The sequence below is a fragment of the Mobula birostris genome, chromosome 3 (genome assembly GCF_030028105.1).
Source record: "Mobula birostris isolate sMobBir1 chromosome 3, sMobBir1.hap1, whole genome shotgun sequence".
Taxonomy (NCBI): domain Eukaryota; kingdom Metazoa; phylum Chordata; class Chondrichthyes; order Myliobatiformes; family Myliobatidae; genus Mobula; species Mobula birostris.
Genome location: NC_092372.1, coordinates 221,730,053 through 221,752,558, shown reverse-complemented (window position 1 = coordinate 221,752,558; position 22,506 = coordinate 221,730,053). Strand labels below are relative to the sequence as shown.

General features: G+C 42.9%; 1 protein-coding gene across 1 annotated transcript in view; it reads left to right on the top strand.

The window, feature by feature from the left end:
- The window catches only part of mindy4 (MINDY lysine 48 deubiquitinase 4), a 280,604-nt gene that overhangs the window by 238,326 nt on the left and 19,772 nt on the right, over positions 1–22,506 (top strand). The window contains exon 17 of the mRNA XM_072254193.1: positions 9,668–9,740. Coding sequence (XP_072110294.1) covers positions 9,668–9,740 — 73 coding nt within the window. The remainder of the gene's footprint in view (positions 1–9,667; positions 9,741–22,506) is intronic.

The following is a 22,506-nucleotide window of genomic DNA, read 5'->3' as shown; positions in this document are numbered from 1 at the left end:
CCACCTTAACCATCCTTTCAACTTGCACAGCAACTTTGAGGCACCTTGGGACCTGGACCCCAATTTCCCTCTGTTCTGCTACACTGCTAAGAATCCTGCCATTAACCTTGTACTCTACCTTCAAGTTTGACTTTCCAAAGTGAATCATTTCACACTTCTCTGGGTTGAGCTCCATCTGCCACTTCACAGCCCTGCTCTGCATCCTGGCAGTGCTGTATTGTAACCTGTGACGACCTTCTACTCTAACCACTTTGTGTCATCTCCAAACTTTCTAACCCACCATTCCACTTTCTGATCTAAATCATTTATAAAAATCACAAAAAGCAGTGGTCCATAAGAGATAGGAGCAGAATTAGGCCATCTGGCCCATTGAGTCTGCTCTGCCATTCAGTCATGGCTGATCCTTTATTCTTCTCCTCCTCTACGCCAGTTCCCAGCCTTCTCCTGTAACCTTTGATGCCATGTCCAATCAAGAACCTATCAATCTTTGCCTTAAATACACTCAACGACCTGGCTTCCACAGCTGTATGTGGCAATAAATTCCACAAATTCACCACCCTTTGACTAAAGAAATTTCTCTACGTCACTGTTTTGCAAGGGTGCCCTTCTACCCTGGGGCTGTTCCCTCTTGTCTTAGACTCCCCCACCATGGGAAACATCCTTTCCACATCGACTCTGTCTCGGCCTTTCAGCATACGAAAGGTTTCAATGGGATCCCTCCTCATCCTTCTGAATTACAGTGAGTACAGACCCAAAGCCATCAAACATTCTTCATATGATAACCCTTTCATTCCTGGAAGCATCCTTGTGAAACTCCTCTGAACCCTCTCCAATGGAAGCAGATCTTTTCTAAGATGAGGGGCCCAAAACTGTTCACAATTCTCAAGGTGAGGCTTCACCAGTGCCTTATGAAGCTTCAGCATCACATCCCTGCTCTTGTATTCTGGACCTTTTGAAAGGAATGCAAACATGGCATTTGCCTTCCAAACCACCGACTCAACCTGCAAGTTAACCTTCAGGGTGTTCTGCACAAGGACTCACAAGTCCTTTCTCAGAATACACATAAAAGTTGCTGGTGAACGCAGCAGGCCAGGCAGCATCTCTAGGAAGAGGTGCAGTCGACGTGTCAGGCTGAGACCCTTTTTCAGGACTAACTGAAGGAAGAGCTAGTAAGAGATTTGAGAGGGGGAGGGGGAGATCCGAAATGATAGGAGAAGACAGGAGGGGGAGGGATAGGGCCAAGAGCTGGACATTGGCGATTGGCAAAAGATGAGATATGAGAGGATTATGGGACAGGAGGCCTGGGAGAAAGAAAAGGGGGAGGGGGGGAAAACCCAGAGGATGGGCAAGGGGTATAGTCAGAGGGACAGAGGGAGAAAAAGGAGAGAGAGAAAAAGAATGTGTGTATATAAGTAAATAATGGATGGGGTATGAGGGGGAGGTGGGGCATTAGCGGAAGTTTGAGAAGTCAATGTTCATGCCATCAGGTTGGAGGCTACCCAGACAGAATATAAGGTGTTGTTCCTCCAACCTGAGTGTGGCTTCATCTTTACAGTAGAGGAGGCCGTGGATAGACATATCAGAATGGGAATGGGACGTGGAATTAAAATGTGTGGCCACTGGGAGATCCTGCTTTCTCTGGCGGACAGTGTAGGTGTTTGGCGAAATGATATCCCAGTCTGCGTGGGGCCTCGCCAATATATAAAAGGCCACATCAGGAGCACCGGACGCAGCATATCACTCCAGCCGACTCACAGGTGAAGTGTTGCCTCACCTGGAAGGACTGTCTGGGGCCCTGAATGGTGGTGAGGGAGGAAATGTAAGGGCATGTGTAGCACTTGTTCTGCTTACACGGATAAGTGCCAGGAGGGAGATCAGTGGGGAGGGATGGGGGGGACAAATGGACAAGGGAGTCGCGTAGGGAGCGATCCCTGTGGAAAGCGGAGGCGGGGGGAGGGAAAGATGTGCTTGGTGGTGGGATCCTGTTGGAGGTGGCGGAAGTTACGGAGAATTATATGTTGGACCAGAGGCTGGTGGGGTGGTAGGTGAGGACAAGAGGAACCCTATTCCTAGTGGGGTGGCGGGAGGATGGAGTGAGAGCAGATGTGCGTGAAATGGGGGAGATGCGTTTGAGAGCAGAGTTGATGGTGGAGGAAGGGAGGCCCCTTTCTTTAAAAATGGAGGACATCTCCCTCGTCCTGGAATGACTTGTGTACTTTTAGGTCTTTCAGCTTTTTGCGCACCTTTACTCTTGTAATAGTAACTGCACCCACTTCACTTCCTTCACACACATCAGACATATTGCTAGTGCCTTCCACAGTGAAGACTGATGCAAAATACTCATTTAATTCATCTGCCATCTCCTTGTCCCTCATTATTATTTCTCCTGCTTCATTTTCTAGTGGTCCTATATCCACTCCCATTTCTCTTTTATTTTTAACATACTTGAAAAAACTTTTACTTTCACTTTGATTTTATTGGCTAGCTGGCTTTCATGTTTCATCTTTTCCCTTCTAATGATTTTTTAGGTGCCCTGTAGGTTTTTAAAAACTTCCCAATCCTCTATCTTCCCACTAATTTGTGCTTTGTTGTATGCCCTTTCTTTTGCTTTTACAATAGCGCTGACTTCCTTTGTCAGCCATGGTTGTACTATTTTACCATTTGAGTATTTCTTCATTTTTGAAATACATGTCTTGCACCCTCCTCATTTTTCCCAGAAACTCACGCCATTGCTGCTCTGCTGACATCCCAGCCAGCAGCTCCTTCCAGTTTACTTTGGCCAACTGCTCTCTCATCTACTGTAATTTCCCTTACTCCACTGAAATACTGCTACATCAGACTTTATTTTCTCCCTATCAAATTTCAAGTTAAACTCAATCATATTGTGATCACTGGTTACTAAGGGTTCTTTTACCTTAAGCTTCTTAATCAACTCTGGTTCATTACATAACACCCAATCCAGTATAGTTGATCCCCTAGTAGGCTCAACAACAAACTGCTCTAAAAAGCCATTTCTTAGGCATTCAACGAATTCACTCTCTTGAGATCCATTACCAACCTGATTTTCCCAATCGACCTGCATGTTAAGATCTTCCATGACTGCCATAACATTGCCCTTTTGATACACCTTATCTATTTCCTGTTGTGATCTGTGGTCCACCTCCCAGCCACTGTTGGGAGGCCGGTATATAACTGCCATCAACATCCTTTTACCCTTGCAGTTTCTTAACTCAACCCACAAGGATTCAACATTTTCCGATCCTATCTCACATCTTTCTACTGATTTGACACCATTCTTTACCAGTAGAGACACACCACCCCGTCTGCCTACCTTCCTATCCCTCTGATATAACGTGTAACCTTGGACATTCAGCTCCCAACTACAACCATCCTTTAGCCACGACTCAGTGATGACTACAACATCATACCTGGCAACCTGTAATAGTACAACAAGAATATCCACCTTATTTCTTACACTACACACATTTAGATACAACACCTTGAGTACCGTATTTGCTATCCTTTCTGATTCTGCATCCCTAATATTTTGATACTCAGCTGCAACTAAGTTCCATCACCTCCCCACCCTTTCTGACAGTCTGACTGCATGCTATCTTTAGTTTTTTACCATCTGTCCTTTCCTGAGTCCCTTCATTCCGGTTCAACACCCCCTGCTAAATCATTTCAAATCCTCCCCAACAGCTCTAACAAACCTACCCACAAGAATATTGGTCCCCCTCCGGTTCAGGTGCAACCCGTCTCTTTTGAACGGATCATACCTCCCCCAGAAGAGATCCCAATGATCCAAGAACCTGAAGCCCTGCCCCCTGCACCAGCTTCTCAACCTCTCATTTATCTGCCAAATCATCCTGTTCCTACCCTCACTGGCACATGGCACAGGCAGCAATCCAGAAATTTCTACCTGGGAGGTCCTGCTTCTCAGCTTTCTACCTAAATCTCTAAATTCTCCTTTCAGGACCTCTTTGTTTTCCCTTCCTATGTCATTGGTACCAATATGTACCAAGACATCTGGCTGCTCTCCCTCCCTGTCCAAAATGATGTAGACGCCATTTGAGACATCCCTGACCCTGGTGTCTGGGAGGCAACATACCATCTGGGTATCCCGCTCATGTTCACAGAAGCTCTTATCTGTTCCTCTCACTATCAAGTCCCCTATCACTACCGCCCGCTTCTTCTCTCTCTTTCCCTTCTGCACCATGGACTCATGGTCAGTGCCTGTAACCCGGTCACCATGGCATTCTCCCAGGAAGTCATCCCCCATGAAAGTATCCAAAGCAGTATACTTATTTTTGAAGGAAATGGTTACAGGGTGCTCTGCTCTAACTGCCTATTTCCATTTCTCCTGACAGTCACCCAGCTACTCACCTCCTGCAACTTCGGGGTGACTACTTCCCTGTAACTCTGATCGATTATCTCCTCACTCTCCCGTAGAAGCCGAAGCTCATCCAATTGCTGCTTCAGATCCGTAACACGGTCTTCAAGGTGCTGCAGCTAGATGCACTTCACACAGATGTAGTTTCCTGGGGACTCTGTGTCTCTCAGTTCTCCAACATCCGGCATGAGGAACACACCACAGCCATTTAAAATAAAATAAAGAAACCTTAACAGACACTTTACATAGAGCTGACGCCTCTTTTGAGCCAAAGCCTGTCATCTCTACTTCTGCCACTGGCCTACTCCCGACAGGGTCTCAAAACAGATCCCTGTGGATCACCACTAGTCACAGACCTCCAGGCAGAATACGCTCCATGGCAGTGCGTTCGGTCGCATTGGCTTCTACGGGGTCAAAAGAGGTTCTGCTGTCCCGTTTAAACATATTTTTAATGACCACAAGATCGTGCTGTACTTTGAGAAGTTAAAGTACTCCAGCTCTACCCCTTCAGTGAGTTTCTCGATGGCGGGGAAAATGAATGAACTGCACATGGTGCTGCTTAAGGAGGTCTGCAGTCTCGATCGCTTTTCTTGTGATTGTAAGACCCTTTTGGACATTGTTAACGTGGAATGCCACAAGTTAGATTCATTGATTTATTGGCGGAGAGCAGGGGTGAATATTGGGGGAGTTGCGTGACCTCAGTCGCAGCAAGGACTACTCCTCAAGCCACGTCACCTGTTTACAGTCACCAGGACAGAGGCGTCGGAGCTGGTGTGCCCCACCGGGTGCGGTGTGATGTCCAGGCTGGAGCTGGTGATGCCCCCGGTGCTTGCTCTGCAACAAACCAGCTCTACGTGGTTGACTTTAGATATCTGTGGCATTCAATGGACTCAGGGCGTCAAGCCACGGTGTTGCCTGTTTGGAGAGGCGTTGGAACCGGTACACGCCACCAAAGGTAGCGTGCCACAGCATCCAGGCTGGAATTGGTGCGGTTCTCCCCACCTCCCCCCACCCACCCGCTCCAGTATTCACTCAACAGAAGTCATGCCTGTTTTGTTGTCAACTGCAGATTTCTGCATCTTTCAATGGATTCAGGATCTGGACCATGTATATATGCATTATATTTTGTATGGTTGTATTTTTCTGATACCCTATATGTGCTTGCGATCTTGGATGTGTCAGGACTAGGCCTGAAGATGCGGCGTTGCTTGTTTACAGCTATCAGGAGAGAGGTGTCGGAGCCAGTGCACTCCACCAGGCAGTGGTGAGGCACGACGTTTGGGCTGGAATCGGTGCTGATGCGCACCCCCACCCCCCCACCCCCATTTGCTCGGCAGTTTTCTGCAGTATTGATGGCCAAATTTGGACTCTTTTACTGTGCGGCTGTATCTTACTGATACCTTTATGTGCTTGCTGTGTGTACTTTGTGCTGTGTTTTGCACCTTGGCCCTGGAGTAATGCTGTCTCATTTGGCTGCATTCATGATTATTCATGTATGGTTGAATGACAATTAAACTTGAATTGAATTGAATTTATTACCAGCTTTTGCCTTTTATAGGCAAACCAATTCCAAATCCACACAGCCAAGTTCTCCTGGATACCATGCTTCCTGATTGAGCCCATGCCTGACTAAACTCCATATGCACCACATCCACTGCTGTACCCTCATCAATTTGTTTTGTTACTAGGTCAGGCTTGAGAGGCATGACCTGTCTGTCACAAAGCCATACTGACTATCCCTAACAAAACCATGCTTCTCCATATGTTCATAAATCCTGTCTCTAAGAATCCCCTAACATGAGGAAATCTGCAGATGCTGGAAATTCAAGCAACACACATCAAAGTTGCTGGTGAATGCAGCAGGCCAGGCAGCATCTCCAGGAAGAGGTACAGTTGACGTTTCGGGCCGAGACCCTTCATCAGGACTTTGGCCCGAAACGTTGACTGTACCTCTTCCTAGAGATGCTGCCTGGCCTGCTGCGTTCACTAGCAACTTTGATGTGTGTTTCTATGAATCCTGTCCAATAATTTGCCAACCATTGGAGACATTTCTTAGAGACAGGATTTACAAATATTTGGAGAAGTATAGTGTGATTAGGGCTAGACTATGTTTCTCCAAATGCTCGAATCAATTACTTTTTATTTTCCTTAAACTTCAGAATTTCCTTCAAACCTCTTCTTCCTCACTATCTATCCAGCCTACTCTGATGACTTTTTCTGACCCCACTTTGAAGTGACTTGCAACGTTGATCAGAGTCCTCTCAGGCCACCAATGGATGCACTGCAGGTGCTCGGGTATAAAAGTTGGTGCTTCAAATTGGTCGTGACCCAGCACACCCTCTGATTCTCTGCCAGCATGTCTATTTCCTAAAACAACAGTAACAAAGAAACGTGGTTTGCTCTTGGGAAACTGCCTTTTGTTTACTGGAACTTTTTGTGATTTCACTGAATGAGGGACTCCTGTTACACATTTGTTTCCTGAATCAGATTTCTCACCTGATTATGTGAGAATCTGATGGTTAGTTCTCAGAGAATCAAAGCTCCTCGATAACAGAGAGACCGAAGAGTCTGATTTTGAATCCAAATGTGAAATATGTACCACAGGTATAATAAAAATGTGTGTGTGTTAAAAGTATATAATAGGCCCCAAAAACTGAACAAAACAGGCTAATTTTATGGTGGGTGTTTCTTCAGTGCTTGTGATCGTATAAAGTATTTCATCGTCACTTTCTGTAAAACAGAACAGTAATTCAAAGTTCAGAGTAAACTTATGATCAAAGTACGTTTGTGTCACCACTTGCTACATTGAGATTCATTTTTTTGCAGGCATTCACAGAACAAACAAATACAAATCAATAAAAAACTACACACAAGCCCTGCAAGTGACCAGTGTGCAAAAAATCAAATACAAAAAAATCAAATAGTAATAAATAAGCAAACAAGTAATGAGTCAGGATCAGAATCAGGTTTATTATCACTGGCATGTGTCGTGAAGTTTGTTATATACATAGTATAGACGAAAAAAGACAAAATAGAATAATAATAAAAAGTAACTCAATTACAGTATACATATATTGAATAGATTAAAGATTGTACAAAAAACAGAAGTAACATAAAAAAGTGAGGTAATGTCCAAGGTTTCAATGTCCATTTAGGAATCGGATGGCAGAGGGGAAGAAGCTGTTCCTGAATCACTGAGTGTGTGCCTTCAGACTTCTGTATCTCCTACCTGATGGTAACAGTGAGAAAAGGGCTTGCCCTGGGTGTTGGAGGTCCTTAATAATGGACACTGCCTTTCTGAGACACTGCTCCCTAAAGATGTCCTGGGTACTTTGTAGGCTAGTACCCAAGATGGAGCTGACTAAATTTACAACCCTCTGCAGTTTCTTTCTGTCCTGTACAGTAGCCCCTCCATACCAGACAGTGATGCAGCCTGTCAGAATGCTCTCCACGGTACATCTATAGAAGTTTTTGAGTGTATTTGTTGACATGCCAAATCACTTCAAACTCCTAATGTTTAGAAGTATTGCCGCTGTCTTGCCTTCTTTATAACTGAATCGATATGCTGGGACCAGTTTAGATCTTCAGAGATCTTGAAACTGCTCACTCTCTCCACTTCTGATCCTTCTATGCAGATTGGTATGTGTTCCTTCATCTTACCCTTCCTGGTCCACAATCAGCTCTTTTTATAGAGCTGCATCATTACATTGCGACTCTTAAACTCTATCCCTCGACTTATGAAAGCTAACACCCCATAAGCTTTCTTAACTACCCTATCTACCTGTGAGGCAACTTTCAGGGATCTGTGGACATGTATCCCTCTACTCCAAGGCCACACTTGGAGTACTGTGTCCAGTTCTGGTTGGCTCACTATAGGAAGAATGTGGAAGCATTGGAAAGGGTACAGAGGAGATTTACCAGGAAGTTACCTGGTTTAGAAAGTATGCATTATGATCAGAGATTAAGGGAGCTAGGGCTTTACTCTTTGGAGAGAAGGAGGATGAGAGGAGACATGATAGAGGTGTACAAGATAATAAGAGGAATAGATAGAGTGGATAGCCAGCGCCTCTTCCCCAGGGCACCACTGCTGAATACAAGAGGACATGGCTTTAAGGTAAAAGGGTGGGAAGTTCAAGGGGGATATTAGAGGAAGGTTTTTTACTCAGGGAGTGGTTGGTATGTGGAATGCACTGCCTGAGTCAGTGGTGGAGGCAGACACACTAGTGAAGTTTAAGAGACTACTAGACAGGTATATGGAGGAATTTAAGGTGGGGGCTTATATGGGAGGCAGGGTTTGAGGGTTGGCACAACCTTGTGGGCCGAAGGGCCTGTACTGTGCTGTACTATTCTATGTTCTATGTTTGTCTTACTGACGTTGAGTGCCAAGTTGTTGCTGCGACACAACTACACTAGTTGGCATATCTGGCTCCTGTACGCCTTCTCGTCACCATCTGAGATTCTACCAACAATGGTTGTATCATCAGCAAGTTTATCGATGGGATTTGAGCTATGCCAAGCCACACAGTCATGGTATAGAGAGAGTAGAGCAGTGGGCTAAGCACACTCCCCTGAGGTGCACCAGTGTTGATCGTCAGCGAGGAGGAGATATTATCACCAATCCGCATAGATTGTGGTCTTCCAGTTAGGAGGTCGAGGATCCAATTACAGAGGGAGGTACAGAGGTCAAGGTTCTGCAACTTCTCAATTTGGATTGTGGGAATGATGGTATTAAATGCTGAGCTTTAGAGTTGTAGAGTCCTTGAAATTGAGTCTGTAGGTTGTGGAATTGGTTCAGTGTTGAGGTGAGTGAGGTTATCCACACTGGTTCAGGAGTCTGATGGTTGTAGGGTAATAACTGTTCCTGAGCCTGGTGGTGTGGGGCTTGAGACTCCCGATGGCAGCAGAGAAAAGGCAGCAAATATGGAAAACCCCTGAGCTCATGTAATGCCTGTCAGTATCCACAGTCAGATCTATGAAGTGTTTGTCCAGAAATGTTATGCAACACACATAAAAGTTGCTGGTGAACACAGCAGGCCAGGCAGCACCTCTTCCTAGAGATGATGCCTGGCCTGGTGCGTTCACCAGCAACTTTGATGTGTGTTGCTTGCAATTCCAGCATCTGCAGAATTCCTCGTGTTTGCGTCCAGAAATGTTATGTTACCTTTCTCTTTTGGGCGGTTCATCAATCCGTTCTAGGTCTCCAGAATGATCTTGTTTTTAACTTCTACACACAGAATCGGTATCTGTTAACCTGTACCTTTTGTTGTCTTCCAGATGCATCAGAGGGATGTCCGTTAGAAGGAGAGGATGATTTAATTCCACCATTGGAGCTGTGCATCAGGACAAAGTGAGTTTGAGTCTAAATAATAATGGACTTCAAGAACTTTTTAGATAGGCACATGGATATGCAGGGAATGGGTGGATGTGGATCATGTGTAGGTAAAAAGGATTAAGGTAATTTAGCATCATGAGCTCAGCACAGATATCTTGGGCTGAAGAATCTGTTGTTGTGCTGTACTGTTCTGTTTTTTTCCCTCTGTGTACTTGTACTTTGGACATTTGCTATGTCTGCATTGAAACCATAATAGCACAGTAGTGTGGAAGCCATAAGATAATGTCCAGGCGGGGTTAGTTTATAGACAGTGTGCAGTCAACCCAGGTGAGAAAGGCCTTTGAAGAGCATTATTCTCCTTTGTACATAAGGGGACTAGAGCCATTTGGTACATCAAGACAAGATTTCCCAATTTCCCCCGGGATTAATAAGGTATGACTATGACTAAAGGTGCAAGCCACGGGTTCCAGGATGATGTTAATGCTCAGTTACTTTACCAATTCTGAAGTATTATTGACCTTTAACGTGGAGATTCTTTTGGCTATTTGAACCCCTCCACTGGCCGGGGATGACCACGGATGTTGCGTCACAGCCGCAAGCCAGTGCAATTCGATATGGAAAGAAAGCTGTTACCCCTGTAGCATGCTCTCCCTCCCCTCTCCACCCAGCTGATGAATGCAAAGGAACAGCAGAGACCGATAGTTTAATACCAGCAGCATCGCAGGAGTTGCCGGTCAGCGTTGAACTCAACATGGGATTGCCTTAAGGACCCCAGCTCCAGAATTTTGCTGGGAGTTTACTCCCAAACCCTTCCATATGACTGGGTATAGCACAAGGCAGTGGTGGTTTGAGATCAGAGTTTTCCTTCTCTTAGTTGAGCTGCCAGCCATGGCTGATGAGTCCCATCTGCCCAAAGCAACTGGTTTTAAGGTGTCAGTAACCCACCTTTGTCTCTTCTCCTGTAAGTAGAAATGGTTCTGCTGGGCTTAGTAGCTAAGCCACACATGGAGGCCAGGAACTGGACTTAGTTGTCAGAGGCTATTTGAGGAGCATGCCATTTAGAGCAGTTAATAGTAATAGGAGCTTATCTCTACCTCCAAAGCGCTCTCCCACTGAGCGATCTGACACCTGATCAGGTAAATTTCATTAGAGCATGCCTGATCTCAATGGCACTTGTCAGCGTTGGCCTGTGATCCTTCATCTATTGTTTTTGGCTAGTGATATTGTTTTTGGCACGGACTAGAAGGGCCGAGATGGCCTGTTTCCATGCTGTAATCGTTATATGGTTATAGCTGCCTTTTGGCGTGTAACCCAGGGACCAGTTTTCATGTGTTTGATGTTTAATCCTACTCTGCAGTATTAGTGTAAAATGTGTTTGTGCAGATGGGTGAAATTTTTGCTGTCTCACGTTGAAGATGACATGAAGGTTAGAGGTATTGTAGATAATGTAGTCCATAGGTTCCTCCAAGTTGCCACACAAGTTGATGGGATGCTTAAGAAGGCACGTGGTATGCTGCTCTTTAATAGTCGAGGGATTGAGGCCAAGAGCTGTGAGATTGCGTTGCAACTCTGTAAAACTCTGGTTAGACAACACCTAGAGCACTGTGTTTAGTTCCAGTCCCCTCAATGTAGGAAGGATGTGGGTGCTTTAGAGAGGGTGTTGAGGGGATTTACCAGGATGCTGCCTGGATCAGAGAACTTGTCTTGTGAGGAAAGGTTGAATGATATGGGCCTTTTCTCTTTGGAGCAAAGGAGAATGAAAGAGGTGTGTTAAAGAAGATTTATTATCAAAGTATAATATATATATGTCACCATGTACAACTCTAAGATTCATCTTCTTGCGGGCGTTCACAGTAAGTCCAAGAAACCCAATAGAATCAGTGAAAGGCCACCGAACTGGATGGACGAGCAACCAATGTAGAAAAGACAACAAAGTGTGACTTAAAGGGAAATTACAGATGCCAATTGCAGTGAGAGTAGTTCAGAAGAAATATATTTAGAAGTTTTGTAAGATGCCTGCAGAGCGTCGCCATTTGTCACCAGCAGTATCTTGCACCAGTGTAGGATTATGAGAAGCATAGACAGAGTTGACAGCCAGCACCTTTATCCTGCTCTGACTATGGCCAATACCAGAAGACGTCCTTTTAAGGTGATTGGAAGAAAGTTTAAAGGAGATCTCAGAAGTAGTATTTTTTTACACAAAGTGTGGTCTGTATGTGGAACACACTGCTCGGGATGGTGGTAGAGGCTAATACAAAAGGATCATTTAAAACACTTAGACTGGCACATGGATATAAGAAAAATGGAGGGTTATGGCCTGTGAGGAGGGAAGCAACAGCTTAATCATGGGGTATGCTTATATAGGTTGGCACAGCATGTGCTGTACTGTTCTGTGTTCAATGTGGCCAGCAAAGTAATTGAAAGACCTAGAGTGGATGTGGAGGATGTTTCCAATGGTAGGGGAGTCTAGGACCAGAGATTACAGTCTTGGAATAGAAGGACGTCCCTTTAGAACAGAGAAGAGGAGGAATTTCCTTAGCCAGAAGGTGGTGAATCTGTGGAATTTGTTCCCACAGACAGCTGCTGAGGCCAAGTCAGGGGGTATGTTTAAAGCGGAGGTTGGTAGGTTCTGGATTAGTCAGGGGTTCAAAGATTATGGGAAGGAGGCAGGAGAATGGTGATGAGAGGGCTGATAAATCAACAATGATGAAATGGCAGAGCAAACTCGATGGGATGAATAGCCTAATTCTACTCCTATGTCTTACAGTGTTAATTTAAATGGGGACTCAAATTGTTCATTGTAAAGCCCTCCTTTCTGGGCCTTTCACACAGAGCAAACTCCAATACACAGTGGCAGTATGCTAATAGCCAAGTAGCCTTGTGTCATTTGGAATTCAACATCAAATCAGTTTAAAACAAAAGTAAAACCGTTTCCTCTGCCAAAACTACTCACTATTTCAGGACCTTCCTGGAATGCAATAGTAATGTATGTTTTTTTATTTTCCAATTCTGGGAAGTGTGATGTGTTCACATTTTTCAGTCACTGGGGTTGAAACCACCCATTCAGCTATCTCTGCCTCTTCTCTCCCTTTCCCACTAGCTCATCGAGTCAAAGGGTTACAGTGCCTTAAAAAAGTATTCGGCCCCTATTTACACATTTTACTGTCTCATTTCCTAAATTTAAAATACATTGCAGTAGGACTTTTTTTGAACAAATCTACATTATGCTTCATGTCAAATCAAAAGAAAATTTCCAAAACCTATCAACAGTTTACTAAAAATTAACAACCAAAGTTGTGAGACTGAAAAAATATTCATCCCCTTTGTATTTTCTACACCATCTTTCCTGAGGTGCAATATATTACCTTACCAACTCACCCAATTTGTTGATTTAAAAAATTGGAAGATCACCAGTTTTCAATGAATTCATAAGAATAAATACCCCGTCTCTTTGTAAGGTTATTTAAGATAAGTCATGGAAATGATAATAGCACAAATTTGGGGAAGATTACAAGAACGATTACAATTACAAAGGCACTGAACATACCATGGAGCTCAGTTGTGTCCATCGTGAAAAAGTGGGAAAATATGAAACCGCAGCCCCATTGCTAGATCAGGCTGCCCTTCTAAACTTGGTTGCTGGAGAAGAATGGCACTTGTAAGAGAAGCTACTGTGATGCCAACAATCACTCTGAGTGAGCTACATACGTCTATGGCTACAACTGGAGATGTAGCTCACAGCTCCACTATCTCTAAGGCCTTGCACGAAAAGGGTATTTATGGAAGAGAGGCAAGGAAGAAGACTGGGCTAAAAAAAAGCATATCCTTGCCTGTAAAGTCTTTGTAAAGTGTCACTTAGAATATACTATAAAGATGGCCTTGTGGTTGGATAAGACTAACATGGAACTAAGCAGTATGTGTGGTGTAAACCTAATACTGCATGGAAGCCAGGTAACACTATCCCTACTGTATAGTGTGGTGGAGATTGCATCATACTATGGGGATACTTTTCAGTAGCAGGAACTGGATATCTAGTCAGGATTGATGGGATAAATACAGAGAGGTCCTGGATAAAAGCCTACTAGCCTCTGCCAGAAAGCTTAAACTGGGCAGGAAGTTGGTCTTTAGCAGGACAACAACCCAATACAAAGAGCAACTATGGAGTGGCTTCAAATGAAGAGAATTGTTGTCCTTGACTGGCCCAGCCAGAGTCCTGACCTTAACCCAATCAAATATCTCTAGCAAGACCAAGATTGCTGTCCACCAACTAACCTGGCATAGCTTAAGCAATTTCGCAAGGTGGAATGGGCAAATCTTGTTTCATCACGGTGTGCAATGCCAATAGACACTGATCCAAGAAGACTTTTGGCTGTAATAGCTGAGAGAGGAAGTTCAATGAAGTACTGAGCAAAAGGGGACGAATACTTTTGAACTGCTGACATTACAGTTTTTGAATTTTTAGTTTTCCATGCTTTTCAGTCTTCCCTTTTTTGTGTTCTACTGTGAAAAAAGAAGCATGTGATTCACAAATAAAAAATCTCAGTTAATTCCCTGGTTGAAATGCCCATTTATGTGAACAAAGAGTTGGTTGCCAAATACTTTTACAAGACATTGTTTACAGTGTAGAAACAGGCCCTTTGTCCCAACTCATCCATTACAGCCAAGATGTCCATCCAGATATTCCTGTAAATCTTTTCTGTACCCTATCTAGCTTAATTATATCTTCCAGTAGGGTGGTGACACTAACTTCCAAATGCATCTGAACCAACGATCTTTACAGCTGTAACAAGACTTCCCAAACCTTGTATTCATTGCCTCACAGATGAAGGCAAGCATTCCATATGCCCTTCTCATCACCCTGTCTACCTATGTCACCTCTTTTAGAAAAATGTGTACTTGTACCCCTAGGCCTTTCTGTTCAGTGATACTCCACAGAGCTCTGCCATTTACTGTGTATGTCCTGTCCCGGTTTAACTTCCCAAAATCATCACATTGCCTTTGTCTGCTGCAAGGAGCACTGCCACAAGAAAGCAGCATCCATCATCAAGGACTCACACTGTAAGACCATAAGACATAGGAGCAGACTTAGGCCATTCAGCCCATCAAGTCTGTTCCGCCATTCCATCATGGCTCATCCCAGATCCTACTCAGCCCCTTACACCTGCCTTCTCGTCATATTCTTTGGTGCCCTGAACAATCAGGAAACGATTAACTTCCGCCATAAATATATGCACGGACTTGGCCTCCACTGCAGTCTGTGGCAGTACATTCCACAGATTTACTGCTCTCAGGCTAAAAAAAATTCCTCATTACCTCTGTTCTAATGGGTTGCCCCTTAATTTTGAGGCTGTGCCCTCTAGTTCTGGATACCCCCACCAAAGGAAACATCCTCTCCACATCCACCTTATTTAGTCCTTTCAACCATCTAGGCAATGCTGTTTTCACGCTGCTACAACCGGGAAGGAGGTACAGTAGCCCTACATCCACACCAGCAGGTTCGGGTTATTACCCTTCAATCATTAGGCTCTTGAACCAATGTGGATATCTTCACTCACCTCAACTCTGAACTGATTCCACAACCAGTCGGCTCACTTTCAAGGACTCTACAATTCATTTTCTCAGTATTAGGGTTCCACAGTAGTGTAGCGGAGAGCTCGACACTATTACAGCTCAGGGTGTTGGAGTTCAATTCCGGTGTTATCAAAAAGGAAGTTTGTACATTATGTGGATGTGTGGGTTTCTTCTGGGTGCTCTGGTTTCCTCCCACAGTCCAAAGACATACTGGTTAGTAGGTTAATTGGTCATTTGAAATAGTACTGTGATTCGGCTAGGGTTAAATTGGTGGGTTGATTGTCAGTGTGGCTTGTTGTGCCAAAAGGGCCTGATCCATACTATATCCCTAATTAAATAAAATTGTTTGTTTATTTATGTTTTTATTTGGACAATTTGTCTTCATTTTCATATTGGTTGTTTATCAGTCTTTGTGTGTAGCTTTTCATTGATTCTGTTGTATTTCTTTGTTCTACTGTGAATGCCTGCAAGAAATTGCAGAATCTCAGGGTAGTATTTGGTGATATAAACGTATTTTGATAATAACTTTACATGGAAACATAGAGTCGTAGAAAAGCACAGCACAGAAACAGGCCCATCTAGTCCGTGCCAAACCATTTAAACTGCCTATTCCCATCAACCTGCACCAGAACCATAACCCCCCATACCCCTACCATCCACATACCTATCCAAGTTTCTCTTAAACATCGTACCTCTACCGTCTACATTTCTAGGACAAAGCCCTAATCTATTCAATCTTTCCTTATAACTCAAGTCTTACAATCCCGGCAACATCCTTGTTGATTTTCTCTGCATTCTGTAAATTTGTACTCTGTAAATTTTCTCTGTACTCTGTAAATTCTCTGTAATTTTTTCCTGTAGGTAGGTGACCAAGACTGCACATAGTGCTCAAAATTAGGTCTTATCGTCATCATCATGTTCATCAGGTGCCGTGCTCAGTCTGAGTTTGAGCTTTGACTGCCATGGCCCCACACACTCCAGTTTCGGGTCAAGTGGATCAATTCATTGGTATTCATTTCCAGTTCTCTGGCTGCTGTCTCCATCATCATTTGTCGCTGTCTTCCTCTTGCTTTCTTCCCTTCAATCTTTCCCATAATTACCGTGCATTCTAACTCCTCTTTCCTAATCACATGTCCAATGAAGTTACGTTGCCTTTTCATGATCTCATCTATTATCTCTTTTTGTGTTTGCTCTGTTCATGACATCCTTGTTAGATATTCATTTCGTCCATGATATTCTTTGCATCCTCCTCAAAAACCACATCTCTGCTGCTTCAATTCGTTTCTTCATGTTACTAGATATTGTCCAACATTGTGAGCCATATAACATAACTGGATAAATGTAACATTTCAGTACTCTGAGGCAGGTTGTCATGCCTAGTTTAGTATTGGTCAGTATACTCTTCATTCTAGTAAAGGTGTCTTTTGCCGTCCCTATTCTTCTTTTGATGTCCATATCGCACCTGCCATCTGATGTCACCCAGCCTCCTAAGTAGCAAAAGTTCTGTACTTGTTTTATGTCTTCCCCGTTTATTCTCAGCCTGCAGATAGGATTCTCCTTCTTTTTGGATATCACCATACGTTCTGTCTTTTTGCAATTGATAGACCCATTTTTGCACTTTGTTCAACAACTATATCAATTAAGTTTTGTAGTTCTTCCTCCGTACTTGCAATTAACACAGTATCATCAGCATATCTGAAATTATTGATGTTTTCACCGCAACTTTGATTCCCAAGATGTCTCTTATTTTTGTAATATTGTTTCACTGTACACATTAAATAAATCAGGGGAGAAAACACACCCTTGTCTAATGCCTCAGATGGACTGAGTATATTCAGGAATTGTTTGAAGACGATCGAGGTGAAAAACTAGAAATTAAGAAAAACATTGAAGGTCCAAGTATTTTAAAATCTGAAGTTCGTAATGCAATAAATAAGATGAAGAAAGGAAAGACAGCAGGTCCTGATGAATTAGTAATAGAACAAATTATTGCCCTTGAAGATTATAGAAGTGAAAAACTTACTTAATCAATGACATTTATGAGACTGGGATAATACCAGAAGAGATGAAAAAATCAGTATTTCTCACTCTTCCTAAGAAACCTGGAGCAATAGAATGTGAATTACAAAGGATCATAAGTTTAATGAGTCATATCACCAAGATACTTCTAAGAATTTTGATGACAAGAGCTGAAAGTAAGATACAAGCTGAAATAGGTAAAGAATAATGTGGTTTTGTAAAAGACAAAGGTACAAGAAACGCAATATTGATGTTAAGGATACTATCAGAACGAGCTATTCAAGTGCAAAAAGATTTTTGTTTTATCGACTACACAAAAGCATTTGATAAAGTGAAGCACAATAAATTATTTGAAATATTACAGGAAACTCTAGATCTAGATTCGAAAAACCTCTGCCTAATCAGAAATCTGTACAGGGAACAGTCTTATGTCTGTACAGTCTTATACAACTTCAATATAACATCCCATCTCCTGTACTCAGTACCTTGATCTATGAAGACCAATGGGACAAAAGCTTTCTTTACGTCCGTATCTACCTGTGCCGCCATTTTCAATGAATTATGGACCTGTATTCCTAGATCCCTTTGCTCTACCACACTCCTCAGTGCCCTACTGTTCACTTTGTAAGACCTACACAGGTTGGTCCTACCGAAGTACAACACCTCACACTTGTCTACATTCCAACTGACATTTTGCAAGGCCTTGACAGGTCTTGGGGATCTATCCAGCCTCATTTGCCTCAAGGTAACAAACACCTCCTCCTTGTGTAATCTATATAGGGCCATAGCCTCACTGCAGCTTTGCCTCACTTCTGAGTCCATCCCCTGAGTTAAATACAGATGCAAAAAATCCGTTTAAGATTTCCTCCCTGTCTTTTGGCTTTACACATAGATTATCATTCTTCCAGAGCATCATTTTTGTCCCTTGCAATCCTTTTGCTCTGAATGTATCTGTAGAATCCCTTAGGATTCACCTTCACCTTGTCCTAGCACTCCTAATTTTTTTCCTAAGTGTTCTCTTGGGTTTCTTATACCCCATAAGCACCTCACTTGTTTCTACTAGCCTCTTCCTGCTATGCACCTCCTTTTTTCTCCTAACCAGGGCCTCACTACCTCTTGAAAACAAGGTTCCCTATACCTGGATCATTATCCCTTACAGTGAATTCAGACATTAATAAAATTCACTCTAGCCCTGAACTCGCCATTTTTCTGCAATTTCTCTTCAAAAGAAAGATATAAAAAGCAACAGGGTTGTGATAATGAGAGATCTTAATTTCCTCATTATTGACTAGGACTTCCTTAGTGTGAGAGGCTCAGGCAGGGTAGAATTTATTAGGTGTATCCAAGAGTGGCATTATGCTATGTTGCATTATGTTATTTTATGTTGCCACCAGAAGCATGGCAACAATTGCAGGCTGCCCAGCACTGTCCTTGCTCATCTGAGTTGACACAAACAAAGCATTTCACTGTATGCTTCGATGTACATGTGACAAATAAAGCTAATCTGTATTGGAAAAATGTATTGGAGAAATGAAACTGGCCAGATGATTGGTATTTCAGTAGGAGAACTTTGTGGGAACAGTGATTACAACTCCTTAAGGTTTTAAGATAGTTATAAACCTAGACTTTGAGGGTGAAGGGATAGTACTAAATTGGAAAGGCAAATTATACTGTAATATTATTAAGTATGAGCTAGGGGAAGTAGATTAGGAGCAGATGCTATTGGGCAAGTCCACATCTGACATATTGGAGTTGCTTAAGGATCAGCTGATCAGAATTCAAGATTGCATGTTCCAGTGAAGAGGGATGACAAGGTTCACAAACTTTGGATGATGAGAGATGTTGTAATATTTAGTCAGAAAGGAGTAGGAAGTATATGTAAAGCGTAGGAGGCTGAAATCAGACAAGAGTCCTGGAAGAATATAAAGAGAGCAGGAAAGAACTGCAGTGAGGAATTAGGGCCAAAAATGACCATGAAATGTCCTTGCCAAGTATGATTAAGGAACGTCCAAAGAGGTTTTATACGTTTAAAAAGAAAATGGTAGCTAGCAAGAAAGTAGGACTGTTCAAGGATTAAAACAAGGAAATTTATGCCTTGAGGCAGATGTGCTGGGCTAGGTTTGAAATGGGTGCTTTCCGTTTGTTTTCACCAAGGAGAAGAACATAAGATCAGTGTGGAGCATGTTAAAAAGCTAAGGCAGGATGAGATCAAGAAGGAGGTGGTGGTGTTTATTGAAGTATATTAGGATAGATAAGTTCCAGGGCCTGATGGGATCTATCCCAGTTTACCGGAAGAAGCAAGAGAGGAGATTGCTGGGGCCTTAACAAAGATCTTTGTATCCTCTTTAGCCACACGTGAGGCTCCAGAGGACAGGAGAGCAGCCAACATTATTTCTTTTCTTCAAAGGTGCAGTAGGGATAATCCAGGAAATTATAGGCCAGTGAGTCTATGATAAGTGGTGGAAAAGTTACTGGAGAGTAACTTATTCTTGGGGATAAGATTTACTTATATGGGGAGAAACATGGTCTTACGAGGGGCATGCCAAGATTCTGAGGGGTGAGGAAGAGATTGATAAGGGTAGGGCAGTGGCAGTGGGCAGTGGATTGATAAGGGTAGGGCAGTGGAAGTGGGCAGTGGATTGATAAGGGTAGGGCAGTGGCAGTGGGCAGTGGATTGATAAGGGTAGGGCAGTGGGCAGTGGATTGATAAGGGTAGGGCAGTGGATTGATAAGGGTAGGGCAGTGGGCAGTGGATTGATAAGGGTAGGGCAGTGGATTGATAAGGGTAGGGCAGTGGGCAGTGGATTGATAAGGGTAGGGCAGTGGATATTGCCTACATGGACTTTGGTAAAGCATTTGAAAAGGTCTGTGGTGGTAGGCTGATCCAGAAGATTAAGATTGGAATTGTTTTTTTATTGTCTCATGTAACAAAACACAGTGAAAAGCATGTCTTCAATACTGTTCATACAAATCAAATCATTACACAGTGCATTGAGGTAGAACAAGGTAAAACAATAATGTAGAGGAAAGTGTAAAAACTACAGAGGAAGTGCAAAAAATAAAGTGCAAGATTGTAACAATGTAGATTGTGAGGTCATGCATCCATCTTATAGAAGAGATCTGTTCAAAAGTCTGATAACATCTGGATAGAATACATGAGATCTATTGTGATTTGGTAGATTGAATTCAGATTTGGCTTACACAGAGAAGATGGAGTTTAGTTGTGGAAGACTGTAATTCTGACTGGATAGCTATGGCCAGGTGGGTTTCTCAGGTGGTTTGTCATGTGTTTAAACAAATTGGGACAAATTACTCTACAGAATCCTCAAGCAATCTGTTGTCTTCCAAATGCATGCCTATATGAGAGCTCTGCATTTATATTGCTTTACTACAAAAACAAAATGACTGTTATTGAATTCAGAAATGACAATTCATGTACTAATAGTTCCTCCTCCTCGACCTGTCTGCACCTCTAAACCCAACAATTCTACTCCACTGCACCTCTACCATTGTATAGCAGAAACCGAGTGCATTTTTTTGTATCCACCTGTAATTAAGTCCTGCAATGTTAGCTTGCAACACTCCAGGGATCTACTCCTTAGCCACCCTTATTTCTCACATTAAGCCATAAACACATCCTCTGATTTTGCATATATGCAAGCTCCAAGCTCCACCTCACTAGTACCTCTCCAGACATCTATCATGCCTCCACATTGTCACACTGCTTTCTGACATCGAGTTCAAAGTAAATTTATCATCAAAATAGTGTACATATGTGTCACTGTATACAACCCTGAGATTTATTTTCTTATGGCCATACACAGTAAATACAAAGAAAAACAATAGAATCAATAAAAGAACACACGTAACAAGACAAACAACCATTGTACAAAGACAACTGTGCAATACAAAAAGAAAAAAGAGAGAGAAAATAAATAATAAATAAATAAGCAATAAATATTGAGAACATGAGATGAAGAGTCCTTGAAATTGTCCATATGTTGTGGGAACAGTTCAATGTTGAGGTGACTGAAATTGAATGAAGTTCTCCCCTCTGGTTCAAGAGCCTGATGGTTGAGGGGTAAAAGCTGTTCCTGAACCTGGTAATGTGGGTCCTGAGGCTCCTGTACACCTTCCTGATGGCAGCAGTAAGGAGCAAGCATGGCCTGAGTGGTCAGGGTCCTTGACAGTGGGTGCAGCTTTCTTGTGACAGTGCTCCATTTAGCTATGCTCAATGGTGGGGAGGGCTTTGTCTGTGATGGATTCTGCTGAATCCACTACTTTTTGTAGGATATACTATTCAAGGGCTTTGGTGTTTCCATATCAGGCCATGATGTAACCAATCTATATATTCTCCACTGCACATCTATAAGTTAAAGTTTTAGAAGACATGATGAATCTATGTGAACTTATTAAGAAAGTAGAGGCACTGCCATACTTTCTTCATAATTGCACTTATGTGCTGGACCAACAACAGATCAGCTGAAATGATAACATTGCAGAATTTGAAGTTGCTGATCCTCTCCATCTCTGATCCCCTAGCTCTTGCCGAGTTCCCTCGTCAGTGAGTTTCTCAGTTTGATTATTCCACTTCTTCTGGCCCACTTTCATCATAGATGAAAATTAAGTACAGCTGAGACTGACTGTGCCCTAACTCTTGTTCCTGGGCCTTGGATTCACTGGCCCAACATGTTCAACTCTGCCATGTTATTCCCTGCCTCTTTTTCTGAGTGTGCCTTTCATGAGTGTTATGCCAATCCTGGTTTCTCTAACAAGAGTTTAAATGCTGAAATTTACTTCCTCCTCACCCCGACTCTAAGCATGCATCATCTCCTCCTTTCAGAAGCTCCTTAAAAATTCCCTTTTGACTAAGCTTTTGGCTGTCTGCTCTCAAAACTGCCAGCAGGCTTGTGAAATTTTATTTGACCGCTCTTTGCTTTTGTTGAGTTTGTCTATCTGTCATCCTGGTCTCTTACATTCCTTGTTACCAGTTGGAGCTTTAGCCCAGCACAGTGTAGCAGTAAGTTGTTCAATTCTCGACCATTTTAATGTAGAACACTACAACACAGGTACAGGCTCTTCGGCAACAATCTGTGAATCAGTCTAAAATACTCCCATTTACCCGCACGTGATCTATATCCCTCTAAATGGTTCTTCAGTGTTGCCCTCATCTGATTCTACCAACTTACTG